Source organism: Balaenoptera musculus, chromosome 11, assembly GCF_009873245.2.
Source record: "Balaenoptera musculus isolate JJ_BM4_2016_0621 chromosome 11, mBalMus1.pri.v3, whole genome shotgun sequence".
In the NCBI taxonomy this organism is placed as follows: domain Eukaryota; kingdom Metazoa; phylum Chordata; class Mammalia; order Artiodactyla; family Balaenopteridae; genus Balaenoptera; species Balaenoptera musculus.
Window position 1 is genome coordinate 67755382 of NC_045795.1, and position 18468 is coordinate 67773849.

General features: G+C 47.0%; 1 protein-coding gene across 8 annotated transcripts in view; it reads left to right on the forward strand.

Moving 5' to 3' along the window:
- The window catches only part of NISCH (nischarin), a 35452-nt gene extending 17054 nt beyond the window's left edge, over window positions 1–18398 (forward strand). The window contains exons 10-16 of one of the 8 annotated variants that reach the window (XM_036869587.1): window positions 46–231; window positions 386–514; window positions 1645–1758; window positions 2112–2223; window positions 6310–6434; window positions 7551–7600; window positions 17652–18398. In XM_036869587.1, the coding sequence (XP_036725482.1) occupies window positions 46–231; window positions 386–514; window positions 1645–1758; window positions 2112–2223; window positions 6310–6434; window positions 7551–7600; window positions 17652–17868 (933 nt within the window). In that variant the 3' untranslated portion in view covers window positions 17869–18398. The other 7 variants (XR_005021908.1, XR_005021909.1, XM_036869593.1 and 4 more) reach the window with 7 other exon arrangements.
- The last annotated feature ends 70 nt before the right edge of the window (window positions 18399–18468 follow it).

Sequence of the window (18468 nt, forward strand, 5' to 3'; positions counted from 1 at the left end):
AGCCTTGACCTTAACCACTTTACTCTGTTCTCAATGCTGCCGCAGCACCTGTACAACCTCGTGCACCTGGACCTGTCCTACAACAAGCTGTCCTTCTTGGAAGGGGTTCACACCAAACTGGGGAACATCAAGACCCTGAACCTGGCAGGCAATCTCCTGGGGAGTCTGAGTGGCCTGCACAAGCTCTACTCCCTGGTCAACCTGGATCTTAGCGACAACAGAATCGAACAGGTGAGCCGTGCCCCAGAAGGGTCTTGGGGTTCTGGAGTGGCTGTGCCTTGGCGTTGATCACTTTAGCGAGAATGGTGGGCTTCCTTTCTTTGGCTGTCAAGTGAGCGGTCACCTTGCTGAAGTGTTAAAGAAGGGACGCGGGAATGCCTTGCAGATGGAGGAGGTCAGGAGCATCGGCAGCCTCCCGTGTCTGGAGCACGTGGCTCTGCTGAACAACCCTCTGAGCATCATCCCTGACTACCGGACCAAGGTGCTGGCTCAGTTCGGAGAGCGGGCCTCGGAGGTAAGCTGCTCAGGGAGGGGTCAGCTGGAGGTGACATCCGCTTACGTATACTTGCCTGCTTCAGAAGGACGTCCTGACCCTGAGGGGCCTTTCAGATCTGGGAAGTCCGCTGCCTCCCCAGGAAAAGGTTCCCTCATGCATCTCTTCTTGGGGGCTACCGGCTGCCGTGCTTCCTCAGTGGGCTTCCCCTCGCCTTTGTCAGAGCTTCAGGTCGGGGTGCTCCCCAGGAACCAATAGGCACAGCCTGAGTGTGGAGGGACTGACTGTCTTCAACTTGTTAAAAAGTAATGTTTATTGTAGACAAGGGTCAGGAATAAGATGTCTGAAATAATTATATTTCCTGGACAACCTCTGGCCATAAAGTCTGACCATAAACCTGAAGGGTTTGCCCACCTTGGCCAGCGTCACCCAGCCCAGTATCTGCTGTTTGCCAAGTGGCCGCCTGCTGCCCCGCCAGCCCAACAGGTCTGCCTCCAGGAAGATACCTGGGAGTCTGTTTGCATCCTCCCCCCGACCCCCCCCCCCCAACACCAATCTCTTTTCAGCCCCAAGTGCACCTTTCTCCACACTGTCACCAAGACAACATTCACAAGATGTCACCTCCTCCCCTCCCTGGCTCCCAGGCCCTTGGGACGTTCCCTCATTTGACCACACTGCTGCTCCCCACTGCCTGCCGGCCCACAGCTCCCTCCTGCACTTGCAGGTGGGGTCCCTGCCCTTCTGCCTGCTTCCCATACCTTTGCCCTCCCAGTTCCCCAGTCCAGAAGGCCCTCCCCTTGCTCTTTGCAGATCTGAGTTCCGCCATAATTGGAGGCTTAGTTCAAGGCACCACCTTCACCCCTCTCCCAGCCACCCCGGAGGCCTTCTCAGTGGACCCTGCAGCCCTGCCTTCCCTTCCTGGAGAGGGACTCCCAGAACTGGGCCAGGCAGTGTGGGACCTCCCTGGGCCACTCCAAGGAGCTCCCAGGTCACTTCCATGGGTGGCGAGGAGCTCACCTCCCAGCAGGCTGAGCCTCCGCAGCCTCCTGTGTCCTCACGGGGCCTGGCCCACACCTCGGTGGGACCCTGCCATTCTTCTCCCTCCATGCTTGCCAGCACCTATGCTGATAGCCATTTTCTGGACACTGTAGGTCTGTCTGGACAACACAGTGACCACAGAGAAGGAGTTGGACACAGTGGAAGTGCTGAAAGCGATTCAGAAAGCCAAGGAGGTCAAGTCCAAATTAAGCAACCCCGAGAAGAAGGTGGGTCTTTGTGTGGGAGGTGGGAGGAGGGGTGGTGAGGAGCCAGCCGAGGAAGGAGCTGGCTTGCAGTGGAACTGGGCCAGGGAGCACTCCGGGCCATGGAGTCCTGGCTGCACCCCCTGCCCCCCAGGCTGCATGACCCTGGGCTTTCACGCTCCCTCTGTTCTCATCTGTGAGATGGGGGTGGTGATAGGACTTGCCGCATGGGGTTGCCGAGGGTTAGTTAAGATCTCTTTCCCTGTCACCGATGTTTGTGAGAGCCATGAGCTCCTCATATCTCAGGCTCTGCCAAGTTCTGTTCTCTTCTTCTGGATCTGTCTCCTCTCCCCGACTGACTCGGCACCTCTCCTCAGGTCAGTGAGGATTCTAGGCTCTCTGCTGCCCCGTGCGTCAGGCCCAGCAGCTCCCCTCCCACCGTGGCTCCCACCTCTGCCTCCCTGCCCCAGCCCATCCTCTCCAACCAAGGTAATCGCGTGTGTATCTTTCTCCCTGGCAGAGCTGCACGTGCCCTGCCTGGGCCCCCAGCTGGGCTGGGGTTGGGGGAGAGATGCCGGCACCTGTTCCCTACACGGTTCAGATGCAGGGAGGGCGTGGTGCTGTCTCCACACCAGCCCCTCTCGGGGTGGCGCATGGCTGGGGGGTGCCTGGCTGAGGTTTGCTTAGTGAGGACTCCCAATTGCTCTGACACACACATCCAGATCCTCTAGGGTACCACGGCGTGTGCTCTTTGAACTGGCTGCTGGCCCATGAGGACCCCACTGTCCCACAGGCAGTGGGGGCAGACTGGCTCCTTGTTCATGGGAACCCAGGCCTGGTTACTTCCCTAGGTCGGGCACCCCGATACCTGCGTGGGGAGCGTGCCTCATTGCCGTGGCCCTGGTGGTATCACCCAGCCCCAAACACTCTGTTGGTGGGGCCAAGATGGGCTGTCTGTGAACCCATGGAAGACCAATCCCTTTCATCCACCCACTGTCTTAGCGTTTTCAAAGGGCTTTCACCTCTGAACCCAGGCATCCTCGGAGATGAGTGAGTGAAGCAGGTCCCATGAGTGTCTGCTGGCCCGGCCCCCACGGAAGAGGGGAGGGTGTGCCGTCCCGAGTGGAGCCGAGGCTCGGGACACACAGGAAAGAACGCCGCCCACCCGGGCTCCTGGAGACGGAGAACTTGGTGTGAGGTCTTGGGAAAACAGTTTGACCCTATGTTTCAAGAGCCAGAAAAACGTTCCCACCCCTTGACCTGGTAACCCCGCTGGTGGGGATTTTATCTTAGCGGGATAAGATAACAGGGAAGTCGGAGGTGAGATGCTCACAGCAGCACTGTTTATGCTAGCCAAACATGGGCCATGATGGACGTCAGAGAGTGAGAGGGAGATTAAGCAGTGGTCCAGAATACCCTGCAGCCATCACAGCCGAGAGGGGAAGGCTGGATAAGAAAGGAGAAGTGCTGGGTTGAGTCAGAGAGCCTGCGCAGGGCAGCGCGCCGAGGTCACAGCCGTGGATGTGAGCCAGAGAGTGGATGGGGACGTTGGTGCTGGAGCAGTCGTCCGTTTGCTTTTGTAACACTCTTGACTGAGAAATTTCGGTTTTATTTTTTTTACGTAAAAGGGGAGGGGGTTTGTATCACTGTGAAGATGCTTCCCTGACCGTGTCTCCTGCCAAGGGGCCAGAGCCCTCCTTAGGCCCCCCGCCCCGCGCTGCCCGTCACAGCCCTGGGTGCCTGTGGGGGGGACTGCACGGCTAGGCTCTGGGGCCAGGGCCCAGCCTGTTCTCAGTCAGCGTTTGTTGAGTCGGGGAATGAGTGAGCCGCAGGCGGCGAGGGAGGCGTCTGCCCCTACAGCCGTAGCTGCGGGCAGCGCCCCCTTTGGTGGCAAAGCCTCTGCACCAGCCAGGCCCAGGCCTCAGCCCCTTTCCTCGCTGCCCCCGCTCCTGGGGATGCGCCATGCAGTGGCTCACTGTAGTCTTCCCCCTTCCCGCTACTGGACCTTTAGACGTTGTCTCCAGATCTGCACCTCTTATAAATAAAACTGCAGTGGATGTCTCTGTGTGCACATCTCTTTCCTTTTGGTGAGAAACAACAAAGGTTGGGCCCCGTCTAAGCATTCTAATGTCCCCTGTCCCATTCTCTGAGTGGCCCTTTCTGACCACTTGTTTGTACAGACCACAGTCCAGGAAGGAAGCAGAAAGACTGTCCCTATCCACATTTCCTCAGTTCCAAACAGGGCTTGGGTGGGTAGTGACAGGAAAATGTTCTTTTTCTTGCTAACGTGGAGGAATCCGCAGAAGTTTGTGTTCAGCCACGTGCTATTGGACTTTGCCTGCATGGGCGAGGATTTCTCCCTAGGTGCGGGAGCAGCTTTGTTCCCAGCCCAGTTCTGTAGAAGTGAACATACTTGTGAATAAACTGGGCCCCCGGGGGCCTGCCTGGAGGGGTGCTGTCCAGTAAACACCAGGCCTCTGGTCATCTCAGGAGCTGTTAGCCAGCTTGTTGGAGCCATGGAGGGTTGTGGCCACAGGGACTGATGTGCAAAATGACCGAGTGGATTCTCCAGCCAGGTCCAGGGGCTGAGAGGAGGCCGTAGAGAAGTGGTTCGGAGCAGGCACCTGGGCTGGGTCACCTGAGTTTGCATCCCAGCTTTCTGGCTGTGGTCCCTCAAGCAACTTGTTACCTCCCGAAGCTCTGTTTTCTCTACCCTACTTCATCGATTCTAAGATGCACACATTTCCACCTTGTGACTTCTCTGAAATTGAGATGCATCTTTCAGTCAGTGGCGTCTCATAGTCGCTGTCAGCCAGCTGGTATTCGTGATGGAGTTGTGTGAAAACCTTCCGTGGACACCTGCTGAGACCAAGATGGCGCCACATCTACGCATCTTAGATTTGATGAGCTGTGGTAAATAATGGGAGGCGTGCGTGAGCTAATGCTGGGGAAGCACTTAGCACTGCTTCTGGTCCATCAGAAGTGGTCAGTAAGGGCTCCCTGCCTGCGTCCTTTTTGGAGGGTTTCAAGATGATCAGGACAGTGCCCCTGAGGAACTTGGAGCCCCTTGGGAAGATGAGCTGTACCCCCAAGGGAGAACAGGACAGAATGATTTGGGTCATTTGTGGAAGACAGAGAAGTCTGTCTAGAGCAGAGAGGACTTTGCAGTGGAGTTGTATGTGAGGTGAATGTCAAAGGATGGTAGGATCTGAGCATGTGAGGGAGGAGGGGGTGGATTCCAGGAGAGAATAGCACGCTTCATGCCTGGCTCTGTGCCTGCTGCCCTTCCTGCCTGTGCACAGCCCCTGCTGCTTTGCCCTGGGGGGGTGTCTGGGCTTGGGCCATCTGCCTGCCTAGCCCATGGGCAGAGGACCTGGGCCATTGTGAGTTGTCCTGACCCCAGCCAGCAGCTGAGCTGGACGAGGGCCTGTGACCTCTGGGGCTCTGAGTTCTCTGAGGTATTTTCTTGGGCCGTGGTGACTGGTGGTAAAGCCAGGCTATGGAGGCAAGCCCTGGGCTCCTCCAGGTTTCTGCAAAACTTAGAGTTGATGCCCAGCATTCATCCAATCAGCTGCATTTAGGAGAAAGTTAAAAAAAGATTTTACCCTCAACCAGTCTGGAAAATGTCTGGAGTGAAGTAATGGGCCCAGACAAGCTGTAATAATAATACAACAGCGTCAGCAGGCTTCAAAAGCAGCCCAAGTGAGTCAGAGCGTGCTGTCCACGGGCGGTGGCCCAGGGGAGGGTCAGTGGGATGTGTCCTGTGGGAAGGTGGGCATGGGTTGTCCTCTCCAGCCCTGGAGGAAACCCGAGCCTGCAAGAACGCCTGGCCTTCCGATGAGGGGTCTTGTGCCCCTGTGTCTGCAAAACTCCGCAGGGATGCTGGGGTGGCGGGTAGGGGGACTTGAACCATTTCCCCATGAAGACGCTCTAGGAGCAAACACGTTTAAGGCTCTTGGTGGACATATTGCCAGACTGCTCTCCAAATGGGTGGGGCAGCTTGCACCCCAGTGCCTGCCTCTGCCAGTTAGGCCAAACAGCCTGACCTTTGCCAAAGTGAGAGGCCAAGCTTGCCCTTCTTTGATGGCTCACGAGGGTGAGCTTGTATCTTGTGTTACGCCTGTTGGCCATTCTTTTGTGGAATGTCTGTTCATTCTTTGCAGTCTCCTAATGGGATTTCTGATTTTCTCCCCCCATTTTTTGTTATCTGTAAGAGCGTTTTATAGATTAAAGATACAAGCCTTTGACAAATGTTGTGAGCACTTTTTTCTCATGTCGTTTAGGTTTCTTTTTTTACTTACAGAAGTTTAGCTTTTATGCAGTCACACCTCAATTTCCTCCTGTGGATTTAGTCTCAGAAAGTCTCTCCCTACCCTGAGATTAGATAAGCAGTCATTTGTTCTTCTAGTTACTTTGAGATCTCAGTTTCAACATTTTCTTCTATGGCCCATGTGGCTAGGTTTGGGGTCTGATTAGCCCCCAGCCGTGCCGGCAGCCCGAGGGCCCAGCCCCACTTGTTGAATGGCTGCTCTCCCCGCCCCGCCTGCCCCACCCGCCTGCCCCTGGTCTCTCCAGGAATCATGTTTGTGCAAGAAGAGGCCCTGGCCAGCAGCCTGTCATCCACCGACAGTCTGACTCCTGAGGACCGGCCCATTGCGCGGGGATGCTCTGATTCCTTGGAGTCCATCCCTGCGGGACAGGTAACATCCTCCTCCTGCTTCTGGGGGTTGGTTACCTCTGCGGCCAGCTCTTGTGCCTGAAGCTGTCTGGAAGTAGGAGGTGGCCCGGCTGGAGTTGCAGCAGATGCTGCCAGTGCTTGGTGTGCTCTGCTCTGTGGTTAAGGGTCTGTTCACTTAGCGTCTGTCATCTGTCTCTTTCTTTGGACTGATGGGAATTGGCAGTTTTCTCTTACTGGACCCTGGGGGGCAAAGCCACATAACCCTTAGTGCATGTGAGCAGACTCCCTGGGGAAAGTTCAGAAGGCCCTGGCCAGGGGTGGCTTGTTTGGGCTCCACACCCATCAGGAAGTTTCTCCCCCTGCTGTCTGGCACCCCTGGGCCATTTTGCCTGTTTCTGCACGTCACCCACCCTGGTAATCTGGGACACGCTGTGACTCTGTTACTTCTTCCGTGGCTGCTCCTGAGGGTCCCTGAGCTGCTTCCTGTGTCTTGGAAAGAAAGAGGACTGCAGGTGTGGTGCGAGGGGCTCGTTTGCTGTGTGCGTGGGGAGTGTGCTTGGTAGCTGGGCCTGCCCAGCCCTGTCTCCTTTCACCAACACAGTGTCATGGCCGTGTGGCACTGGGGCAGTGGGCAGAGTCCTCGCTCTGTCCCGGCACTCCACTGCACTCTCCCTTCACCCTCCCCAGGGTCACAGCAGGAGGCTCCTGAGCCCTGGGTCTTCTCCGCTGCCCAGAGACCATTGGGAGGGCCTTGCCAGGCACTGCACAGCCTCTGCTCACCATGTCCTCTGCTGGCCCGGTACCAAGTTGGTAGATGGTCCACATGGACCCTGTGGGATGGCACAGGGAACATTCAGATGCCAGACCCGGAGGCACAAGCTGAGCTTGCAGAAGGCGAGAGGCTTTGGCCCAGGGGTTGGGAGTGTGGGCTGGGGTCAGACCGACACGGTTGGAAGTCTTAGCTGACTGAGTGAGTCTCTCTGCCTCTCTGGGCCCCAGGATCCACCCTAGGGTGGAGTGTGGGGATAGCAAGGAGCCTCCTGCTGGGCCACGAGGGAGTGCTCGGGGCCTGGCGCCCGGTGAATGCCAGGGCATGGCTGCGGCAGGTGGGGGCTGACCGCGTTTCCTTTCCTGGCAGGCACCTTCTGATGATTTAAGAGACGTGCCGGGAGCTGTTGGCGGTGCAAGGTAAGGAAGAGGCTATCGTGGAAGGCATTCTGGGCCTTCTGCACACGCTCTGTGGGCCAGTAGTAACCAAGATTTTCTTAAAAGTCTGTTTGCAGAAGTCCTATAGAACTATTTCTTCCTTTAAATAAATAAACACAGCTGAAATGGACTGTGGTCTGTTTCCAAGTTCTAATCCCTAAACTTTGCATTGACACATGTTATCCTACGCTAGGGGTCAGCAGGTCAAAGCCAGTTTAGTCCACTGCCTGTTTTGTACAGTCTGTGAGCTAAAAATGATTGTTCCATTCTTAAGGAGCTGTTTTAAAAAAAAAAAAACGATGTGGGTGGGGTAGCCCCCAAAGCCTCAAGTGTTTACTGTCTTTACAGAAGAGGTTCCCCAACCCCATACTACATACCCATTTTCACCAGGGCCAGTAGAGGCCAAGAGGCGGTTGAATTTATTTTTTTAAATTTTTATTGGAGTATAGTTGATTTACAATGTTGTGTTAGTTTCAGGTGTACAGCAAAGTGAATCAGTTATGCATATATCCACTCTTTTTAAGGTCTTTTCCCATAGATCATTACAGACTGTTGAGTAGAGTTCCCTGTGCTATACAGTAGGTCCTTATTATCTATTTTATATATAGTAGTGTATACATACGAATCACAATCTCCCATTTTATTCCTCCTCCACTTCCCCCCAGTAACCATAAGCTTGTTTTCTACATCGGTGACTCTATTTCTGTTTTGTAAATAAGTTTATTTGTACCACTTTTTTTAGATTCCACATATAAGCGATATCATATGATATTTGTCTTTGTCTAACTTCACTCAGTATGACAATTCCTAGGTCCATCCATGTTGCTGCAAATGACATTATTTCATTCTTTTTTATGGCTGAGTAGTATTCCATTGTATATATGTACCAGATCTTCTTTATCCATTCACCTGTCGATGGACATTTAGGTTGCTTCCATGTCTTGGCTATTGTAAACAGTGCTGCAGTGAACATTGGGGTGCATGTATCTTTTCGAATTACGGTTTTCTCCAGATATATGGCCAGGAGTGGGATTGCTGGATCATATGGTAGTTCTATATTTAGTTTTTTAAGGAACCTCCATACTGTTCTCCATAATGGTTGTACCGATTTACATTCCCACTAACAGTGCAAGAGGGTTCCCTTTTCTCCACACCGTCTCCAGCATTTACTGTTTGTAGATTTTTTGATGATGGCCATTCTGACTGGTGTGAGGTGATACCTCATTGTAGTTTTGATTTGCATTTCTCTAATAATTAATGATGTTGAGCATCTTTTCATGTGCTTTTTGGCCATGTACATGTCTTCTTTGGAGAAATGTCTATGTAGATCTTCCACTCATTTTTTGACTGGGATGTTTGTTTTTTTGATATTGAGCTGCATGAATTGTTTGTATATTTTGGAGATTAATCCCTTGTCGGTCGCTTTGTTTGCAAATGCTTTCTTCCATTCTGTGGGTTGTCTTTTCTTTTTTTTTTTTTTTAACATCTTTATTGGAGTATAATTGCTTTACACTGGTGTGTTAGTTTCTGTAGGTTCTTATTAGTTATCTGTTTTATACATATTAGTGTATATACGTCAATCCCAATATCGCAGTTCATTGCACCACCACCACCACCCCCCGTTGCTTTCCCCCCTTGGTGTCCATACGTTTGTTCTCTACATCTGTGTCTCTGTTTCTGCCCTGCAAACCAGTTCATCTGTACCATTTTTCTAGGTCCCACATATATGCATTAATATATGATATTTGTTTTTCTCTTTCTGACTTACTTCACCCTGTAGGACAGTCTCTAGATCCATCTACGTCTCTACAAATGACCCAATTCCGTTCTTTTTTTATGGCTGAGTAATATTCCATTTTATATATGTGCCACATCTTCTTTATCCATTTGTCTGTCGATGGGCATTTAGGTTGCTTCCATGATGTGGCTATTGTAAATAGTGCTGCAGTGAACATTGGGGTGCATGTGTCTTTTTGAATTATGGTTTTCTCTGGGTATATGCCCAGTAGTGGGATTGCTGGGTCATATGGTAATTCTATTTTTAGTTTTTTAAGGAACCTCCATACTGTTCTCCATAGTGGCTGTATCAATTTAAATTCCCACCAACAGTGCAAGAGGGTTCCCTTTTCTCCACATGTGGGTTGTCTTTTCATTTTGTTTATGGTTTCCTTTGCTGTGCAAAACCTTTTAAGTTAAATTAGGTCCCATTTGTTTATTTTTGTTTTTATTTTCATTACTCTAGGGGGTGTATGAAAAAAGATATTGCTGCAATTTATGTCAGCAATATATGTATATATATATACATATACAATGTATATGTATACAATGTATATATACAATATATTTATATATATAATATATATACATATACTATATATATATATACACATATATTTTAGTTTGCTTGTTTTTTCTTTAATTGAAGTATAGTTGATATACAGTATTATATGTTACAGGTGTACAATATAGTGATTCAATTTTTAAAGGTTATAATCCAGTTATAGTTATTATAAAATATTGACTGTATTCCCTGTGTTGTACAATATATCCTTGTAGCTTTTTTTATACATAATAGTTCATACTTCTTAATCCTGTACCCCTATCTTGCCCATCCCTCCTTCCCTCTCCCCACTGATAAACACTAGTTCTCTGTATCTTTTTTTTTATAGTCACCAGTTTGTTTTATTTTTTAGATTCCACATATAAGTGATAAGTGATATCATACAATATTTGTCTGTTTGACTTATTTCACTTATCATAATACCCTCCAAGTCCATCCATGTTGTTTCAAATGGCAAAATTTCATTATTTTTATGGCTGAGTGGTATTCCATTGTACATACGTACCACATCTTCTTTATCCAGTCATCTGTTGATGGACACTTAGGTTGCTTCCATATCTTGGCAATTGTAAATAATGCTGCTATGAACATTGGGGCACATCTATCTTTTTGAATTAGTGTTTTGGTTTTTTTGGGGTATATACCCAGGAATGGAATTGCTGGGTCATATGGTAGTTCTATTTTTAGTTTTTTGAGAAACCTCCATACTGTTTTCCACAGTGGCTGCACCAAGTTATATTTCTACCAACAGTATATAAGAATTCCCTTTTCTCCACATCCTTGCCAACATTATTTGCATTCTTTTTTTTTTTTTTATTTGCATTCTTTTTGATGATAGCCATTCTGACATGTGTGAGGTGATAGCTCATTGTGGTTTTGGTTTGCATTTCCCTGATGATTAGTGATATTGAGCATCTTTTCATGTGCCTGTTGAGTGCTGCCTATATTTTCCTCTGAGAGTTGTATAGGCCTTACATTTAGGTCTTTAATCCATTTTGAGTTTGTTTTTGTGTATGGTGTTAGGGAGTGTTCTAATTTCACTCTTTTACATGTAGCTGTCCAGTTTTCCCAGAGCCACTTATTGAAGAGACTGTCTTTTCTCCATTGTATATTCTTGCCTCCTTTGTCATAGATTAGTTGACCATAGATGTGTGGGTTTATCTCTGGACTTTCTCTCCTGTTCCATTGATCTATATTTCTGTTTTTGTGCCAGTACCAAACTGTTTTGATTACTGTAGCTTTGTAGTGTAGTCTGAAGTCAGGGAGCCTGATGCCTCCAGCTCCGTTTTTCTTTCTCAAAATTGCTTTGGCTATTCGGGGTCTTTTGTGTTTCCATAGAAATTGTGAAATTTTTTTGTTCTAGTTCTGTGAAAAATGCCATTGGTAGTTGTTACGCAGCCTGAGCTAAGACCAGGTCTTCAGCAGCTTTGGGATCCTCCTTAATGCTGACGTTGTCCCTCCCTGTTCCCAGATAGCTGGAAGCAGGATACCTCCTGGCTCAGGCTTATGCTGTAGAGGCAGTAGAAAGACACCTGACCCCGAGGACCCTGTCCTGCCTTGCCAGCTTGACCAAAGGCTCACTCTTCCCAAGGCTGCGCCTGACCTAGAGTGAGTCAGCACCAAGCCCAGCACCAATGCAGACCCTGTGCCTCCATCCAGGACCCAACTCAAAGGAGACACTTTCCTCCTCTTGCCCTTAGGGCCACATCTGCGTGACCCCCTTTCTCTAGAGTGGATAGTGGGGGCACAAGACCTGGTTTGGGGCCCCCACTGAGCCACTACTTGGGGGAGGAGCCTTGTAGTTCACACCCTTTTATCGCCTCATCCTTTCCCACTTTTTGCCCTTATGTATTTTTTTTAACATCTTTATTGGAGTATAATTGCTTTACAGTGCTGTGTTAGTTTCTGCTTTATAACAAAGTGAATCCGCTATACATATATCCCCATATCTCCTCCCTCTTGTGTCTCCCTCTCACCCTCCCTATCCCACCCCTCTAGGTGGTCACAAAGCACCGAGCTGATCTCCCTGTGCTATGCAGCTGCTTACCACTAGCTATCTATTTTACATTTGGTAGTGTATATATGTCCATGCCACTCTCTCACTTCATCCCAGCTTACCCTTCCTTCTCCCTGTGTCCTCAAGTCCATTCTCTACGTCTGCATCTTTATTCCTGTCCTGCCCCTAGGTTCTTCAGAACCTTTTTTTTTTTTTTTTTTAGATTCCATATATATGTGTTAGCATAAGGTATTTGTTTTTCTCTGACTTACTTCACTCTGTATGACAGACTCTAGGTCCATCCACCTCACTACAAATAACTCAATTTTGTTTCTTTTTATGGCCGAGTAATATTCCATTGTATATATTTGCCACATTTTCTTTACCATATTCCATTGTATGTATGTGCCACATCTTCTTTATCCATTCATCTGTCAATGGGCACTTAGGTTGCTTCCATGTCCTGGCTATTGTAAATAAGCTGCAGTGAACTTTGGGGTACATGACTCTTTCTGAATTATGGTTTTCTCAGGGTATATGCCCAGTAGTGGGATTGCTGGGTCATATGGTAGTTCTATTTTTAGTATTTTAAGGAACCTCCATACTGTTCTCCATAGTGGCTGTATCAAGTTACATTCCACCAACAGTGCAAGAGGGTTCCCTTTTCTCCACACCCTCTCCAGCATTTATTGTTCGTAGATTTTTTGATGATGGCCATTCTGACCGGTGTGAGGTGATACCTCATTGTAGTTTTGATTTGCATTTCTCTAATGATTAGTGATGTTGAGCATCCTTTCATGTGTTTGTTGGCCATCTGTATATCTTCTTTGGAGAAATGTCTGTTTAGGTCTTCTGCCCATTTTTGGATTGGGTTGTTTGTTTTTTTGATAATGAGCAGCATGAGCTGCTTGTAAATTTTGGAGATTAATCCTTTGTCAGTTGCTTCATTTACAAATATTTTCTCCCATTCTGAGGGTCGTTTCTTCATCTTGTTTATGTTTTCCTTTGCTGTGTAAAAGCTTTTGAGTTTCATTAGGTCCCATTTGTTTATTTTTGTTTTATTTCCATTTGTCTAGGAGATGGGTCAAAAAGGATCTTGCTGTGATTTATGTCATAGAGTGTTCTGCCTATGTTTTCCTCTAAGAGTTTTATAGTGTCTGGTCTTACATTTAGGTCTTTAACCCATTTTGAGTTTATTTTTGTGTATGGTGTTAGGGAGTGTTCTAATTTCATTCTTTTACATGTAGCTGTCCAGTTTTCCCAGCACCACTTACTGAAGAGGCTGTGATTTCTCCATTGTATATTCTTGCCTCCTTTATCAAAAAAAAAGGTGACCATATGTGAGTGGGTTTATCTCTGGGCATTCTATCTTGTTCCATTGATCTATATTTCTCTTTTTGTGCCAGTACATACTGTCTTGATTACTGTAGCTTCGTAGTGTAGTCTGAAGTCAGGGAGCCTGATTCCTTCAGCTCCTTTTTTCTTTCTCAAGATGCTTTGGCTATTGGGGTCTTTTGTGTTTCCATACAAATTGTGAAATTTTTTTGTTCAAGTTCTGTGAAAAATGCCATTGGTAGTTTGATAAGGATTGCATTGAATCTGTAGATTGCTTTGTGTAGTATAGTCATTTTCACAGTGTTGATTCTTCCCATCAAGAACATGGTATATCTCTCCATCTGTTGTGTCACCTTTGATTTCTTTCATCATGTCTTTATAGTTTTCTGCATATAGGTCTTTTGTCTCCTTATGTAGGTTTATTCCTAGGTATTTATTCTTTTGTTGCAGTGGTAAATGGGAGTGCTTCCTTAATTTTCTCTTTCAAGTTTTTCATCATCAGTGTACAGGGAATGCAAGAGAGTTCTGTGCATTAATTTTGTATCCTGCACACTTTACCAAATTCATTGATTAGCTCTAGTTGTTTTCTGGTAGCATCTTTAGGATTCTCTATGCATAGTATCATGTCATCAGCAAACAGTGACAACTTTACTTCTTCTTTTCTGATTTGGATTCCTTTTATTTCTTTTTCTTCCTGATTGCTGTGGCTAAAACTTCCATAACTGTGTTGAATAATAGTGGTGAGAGTGGACAACCTGTCTTTCCTGATCTCAGAGGAATGGTTTCAGTTTTTCACCATTGAGATGATGTTGGCTGTGTGTTTGTCATATATGGCCTTTATTATGTTGAGGTAAGTTCCCTCTATGCCTACTTTCTGGAGGGTTTTTATCATAAATGGGTGTTGAATTTTATCGAAGCTTTTTCTGCATCTTTTGAGATGATCATATGGTTTTTTCTCCTTCAGTTGTTATATGATGTATCACTTGATTGATTTGCGTATGTTTGAAGAATCCTTGCATTCCCTGGGATAACCCCACTTGATCATGTGTATGATCCTTTTAATGTGCTGTTGGATTCTGTTGCTAGTATTTTGGTGAGAATTTTTGTGTCTGTGTTCATCAGTGATATTGGCCTGTAATTTCTTTTTGTGTGGTATCTTTGCCTGGTTTTGGTATCAGGGTGACAGTGGCCTCATAGAATGAGCTTGGGAGTGTTCCTTCCTCTGCAACTTTTTGGAAGAGTTTGAGAAGGAGAGGTGTTAACTCTTCTCTAAATGTTTGAATAGAATTCACCTGTGAAGTCATCTGGTCCTGACTTTTGTTTGTTGGAAGTTTTTAATCACAGTTTCAATTTCAGTACTTGTGATTGGTCTGTTCCTATGTTCTGTTTCTTCCTGGTTCAGTCTTGGAATGTTGTACCTTGTAAGAATTTGTCCATTTCTTCCAGGTTGTCCATTTTATTGGTGTATAGTTGCTTGTAATAGTCTCTTATTATCCTTTGTACTTCTGTGGTGTCATTTGTTACTTACCCTTTTTTCATGTCTAATTTTATTGATTTGAGCCCTCTCCCTTTTTTCCCTGATGAATCTCTAGCTAAAGGTTTATCAATTTTGTTTATCTTTTCAAAGAACCAGCTTTTAGTTTCATTGATCTTTTCTATTGTTTTCTTTGTGTCTATTTCATTTATTTCTGCTCTGATCTTTATGATTTCTTCTACTCACTTTGGGTTTTGTTTGTTCTTCTTTCTCTAGTTCCTTTAGGTCTAAGGTTAGGTTGTTTATTTGAGATTTTTCTTGTTTCCTGAGGTAAGATCGTATTGCTGTAAACTTCCCTCTTGGAACTGCCTTTGCTGCAGCCCATAGGTTTTGGATCGTCATGTTTTCATCGTCATTTGTCTCTAGGTATTTTTTGATTTCCTCTTTGATTTCTTCAGTGATGCATTGGTTGTTTAGTAACATATTGTTTAGCCTCCATGTGTTTGTGTTTTTTATAATTTTTTTTTTCCTGTAATTGATTTCTAATCTCATAGCATTGTGTTCGGAAAGGATGCTTGATATGATTTCAGTTTTCTTAAATTTACCGAGGCTTGATTTGTGTCCCAAGATGTGATCTGTCCTGGAGAATGTTCAATGTGCACTTGTGAAGAAATTGTATTCTGCTGTTTTCGGGTGGAATGTCCTATAAATGTCAATTAAATCCATCTGGTCTGATGTATCATTTAAGGCTTGTGTTTCCCTATTGATTTTCTGTCTGGATGATCTGTCCATTGGTGTAAGTGGGGTGTTAAAGTCCCCCACTGTTATTGTGTTACCGTCGATTTCCCCTTTTATGGCTGTTGGCATTTGCTTTATATATTGAGGTGCTCCTATGTTGGGTGCATATATATTTATAATTGTTGTATCTTCTTCTTGGATTGATCCCTTGATCATTATGTAGTGTCCTTTCTTATCTCTTGTAACAGTCTATTTTGTCTGATACAAGTATTGCTACTCAGCTTCTTTTGATTTCCATCGTGTGGAATCTCTTTTCCATCCCTCACATTCAGTCTATATGTGTCCGAGTTCTGAAGTGGGTCTCTTGTAGACAACATGTATACTGGTCTTGTTTTTTGTATCCATTCAGCCAGTCTACATCTTTGGTTGGAGCATTTAATTCATTTACATTTAAGGTAATTATCGATATGTTTGTTCCTATTGCCATTTTTTTAATTGTTTTGGATTTGTTTTTGTTGGTCTTTCTTCTTCCCTTTTGTCTTTTGTTCTCTTATATTTGATGACTACTTTAGTGTTGTGTTTGGGTTGCTTTTTTTTTTTGTGTGTGTATCTATTTTAGTTTTTTGGTTTGCAGTTCACATGAGGGGTTTTGATATAGCAGTCTACATACAAGGTTGTTTTAAGTTGCTGGTCTCTTGATTTCAAATGCAGTTCCCATATTCTGCATTTGTAGTCTCCTCATGGTTGCTGGTTTTGGACATCATATTTGTGTATGGGTGATTTTCCTACTTAATTACTTACGTTTGCATTTACCAGTGAGCTTTCCCATTGTGATTTTCTTATTTCTAGTTGTGACCTCTTTTTTAACCCCCCTGCCTAGAGAAGTTCCTTTAGGCATTTGTTGTGAGGCTAATTTGGTGATGCTGAATTCTCTTAGCTTTTGCTTGTCTGTAAAGCTTTGATTCTCCGTCGAATCTGAATGAGAGCCTTGCTTGGTAGAGTATTCTTGGTGTAGGTTTTTCCCTTTCATCACATATACTCCAATAAAAGATGTTTAGAAGACATGTATATAATATATCTCGTGCCACTCTCTTCTGGCCTGCAGAGTTTTTGCTGAAAAATCAGCTGATAACCTTATGGGGATTCCCTTGTATGTTATTTGTTGCTTTTCCCTTGTTGCTTTTAATATTTTTTCTTTGTATTTAATTTTTTCACTTTGATTATTATGTGTCTCCATGTATTCCTCCTTGGGTTTATCCTGTATGGGACTCTGTGCACTTCCTGGACTTGGGTGACTGTTTCCTTTCCCATGTTAGGGAAGTTTTCAGCTATAATTTCTTCAAGTATATTTCTCAGGCACCTTCTCTTTCTCTTCTTCATCTGCGACCCCTATAATTTGAATGTTGGTGCATTAAATGTTGTCCCAGAGGTCTCTGAGACTGTCCTCATTTCTTTTCATTCTTTTTTCTTTATTCTGTTCTGTGGCAGTGATTTCCACCACTCTGTCTTCCAGCTCATTTATTCGTTCTTCTGCCTCAGTTATTCTGCTACTGATTCCTTATGGTGAGTTTTTCATTTCACTTACTGTGTTATTCATCTCTGTTTGTTCTTTAAATCTTTTGTCTCTTTGTTAAACATTTCTTGTATCTTCTTGGTCTGTGCCTACATTCTTTTTCTGAGATTTTGAATCATCATTACTCTGAATTCTTTTTCAGGTAGATTACCTATCTCTAAAGGAGCTTGAATTTAAATGTGAAGGTCCTAAGACCCCCAGCCCACTCCCCATGCCTCTCACCTGTGAAGGCGACTGAGTGCCCCTGCAGGGGACTGTTGTCAAGTTAGTCCATGCCCATGAGCACTCATTGCTCTTGGGGCTTGTGGCCAGTGTCTGAAGGACTGAGAAGTCTTCATGATGTGCGCAGGATTGTGTTGGATGCCTGTGGTCTGGCCCCTGGGAGTGTGGTGGCCCCAGCCTTCCAGCACCTTGGCTCCCCACCAAGGTGCTTGCTGGCACCAGGCTCAGCTGTTTAGGAGGCTTGGGAGACCCATGGGTTGCTTCTTCAGGGCCAGGGGACAGCAGCAGGACTGGACGTGGGAGGTGAGGGCATCCCAGCCCAGCATGTCACTGACCTGGCTTCTCCCCGCACAGCCCAGAGCACGCAGAGCCAGAGGTCCAGGTGGTGCCCGGGTCCGGCCAGATCATCTTCCTGCCTTTCACCTGCATTGGCTACACCCGCCACCAACCAGGACTTCATCAGCGCCTGAGCACGCTCATTCCGGCAGGGGCCATCGAGCGGCAGCTACCTGCTTGGATCGAGGCTGCCAACCAGCGAGAGGAGGGCCAGGGGCGAGCAGGGCGAGGATGATGAGGAGGAGGAGGAGGATGTTTACTGAGAACCGCTACTTTGAAATGGGGCCCCCCGGATGTGGAGGAGGAGGAAGAGGGTGGGCCAGGAGAGGAAGAGGAAGAAGAGGAGGAGGAAGAGGAGAGAGGAGGGCGAGGAGGAGCGCCTGGCTCGGAGTGGGCCCTGGCGCAGATGAGGACTTCCTGCTGGAGCACATCCGCATCCTCAAGGTGCTCTGGTGCTTCTTGATCCACGTGCAGGGCAGCATCCGCCAGTTCGCTGCCTGCCTCGTGCTCACGGACTTCGGCAATCGCCGTCTTTGAGATCCCGCACCAGGAGTCGCGGGCAGCAGCACCAGCACATCCTCTCCTCTCCTGCGCTTTGTGTTCTGCTTCCCGCACGGCGACCTCACCGAGTTTGGCTTCCTCATGCGGAGCTGTGCCTGGTGCTCAAGGTGCGGCACAGCGAGAACACGCTCTTCATCATCTCAGACGCCGCCAACCTGCACTAGTTCCACGCTTGACCTGCGCTCTTGCTTTGCCCGCAGCACATGGCCATGCTGTGCAGCCCCGTGCTCTATGGCAGCCACACCAGCCTGCAGGAGTTCCTGCGCCAGCTGCT